Genomic DNA, 549 nt, shown 5'->3' with positions numbered 1-549 from the left:
AGAAGAGGGTGCGAGGGGGGCGGATGAAGACCTTGGTGTGTCCGTAAGCCACGTCACCCTGGAAGCCGTGCTGCTCCAGGAGGGCTTGCGTGGCCTCCTGGTCGCTGGCCATCAGGTGGTTGGGCCACGTGTACTCGCAGGTCATCTTATACCTGGGGGACAAAGCGGGGTGAGGGAGTAGAGGGGTAGATAAAGGGGTGCAGGGGGGGATTTGGGGGTCCCAGGAGGAGGTTTTGGGGGCCGTACCGCTGGAGGAAGCGGTCGTAGGGCTGGCGGTAGGCGAAGCCGGCGCGGCGCACGCGGACGTTCTCCAGCAGCCCCAGGTAGGAGACCTGGTGGCGGCAGCGCTCCTCGTCGAACAGCGTCGGCGACTTCTGGTCGTTGGGTTTGATGCAGCGCACGTAGTAGGGCTCCTGTGGGGGGACACGGATGGGGGTGGCACCGTGGTGGCACCCGTTGGTGGCCATGGGGGTCCTGGGCTGGGGGGCTCTGGGGATGCAAAGTGGGATTGTGCTGGGCATGGGTGGCACAGGTACAGGACGGCTCTGT

At 65.8% G+C, this 549-nt stretch overlaps 1 protein-coding gene across 1 annotated transcript in view; it reads right to left on the bottom strand.

Annotated features, from left to right (window-relative positions):
- The window catches only part of LOC104548746 (unconventional myosin-Ig-like), a 6,374-nt gene extending 5,907 nt beyond the window's left edge, over nucleotides 1-467 (bottom strand). The window contains exons 1-2 of the mRNA XM_010194853.1: nucleotides 247-467; nucleotides 1-152 (exon numbers count right to left, since the gene is read on the bottom strand). The exon at nucleotides 1-152 is cut by the window's left edge and continues 15 nt beyond it. Coding sequence (XP_010193155.1) covers nucleotides 1-152; nucleotides 247-467 — 373 coding nt within the window. The remainder of the gene's footprint in view (nucleotides 153-246) is intronic.
- Nucleotides 468-549: the final 82 nt, after the last annotated feature.

The sequence above is a fragment of the Mesitornis unicolor genome, unplaced genomic scaffold (genome assembly GCF_000695765.1).
Source record: "Mesitornis unicolor isolate BGI_N332 unplaced genomic scaffold, ASM69576v1 scaffold22381, whole genome shotgun sequence".
NCBI lineage: Eukaryota > Metazoa > Chordata > Aves > Mesitornithiformes > Mesitornithidae > Mesitornis > Mesitornis unicolor.
This window is presented reverse-complemented; position numbering and strand designations above follow the sequence as displayed.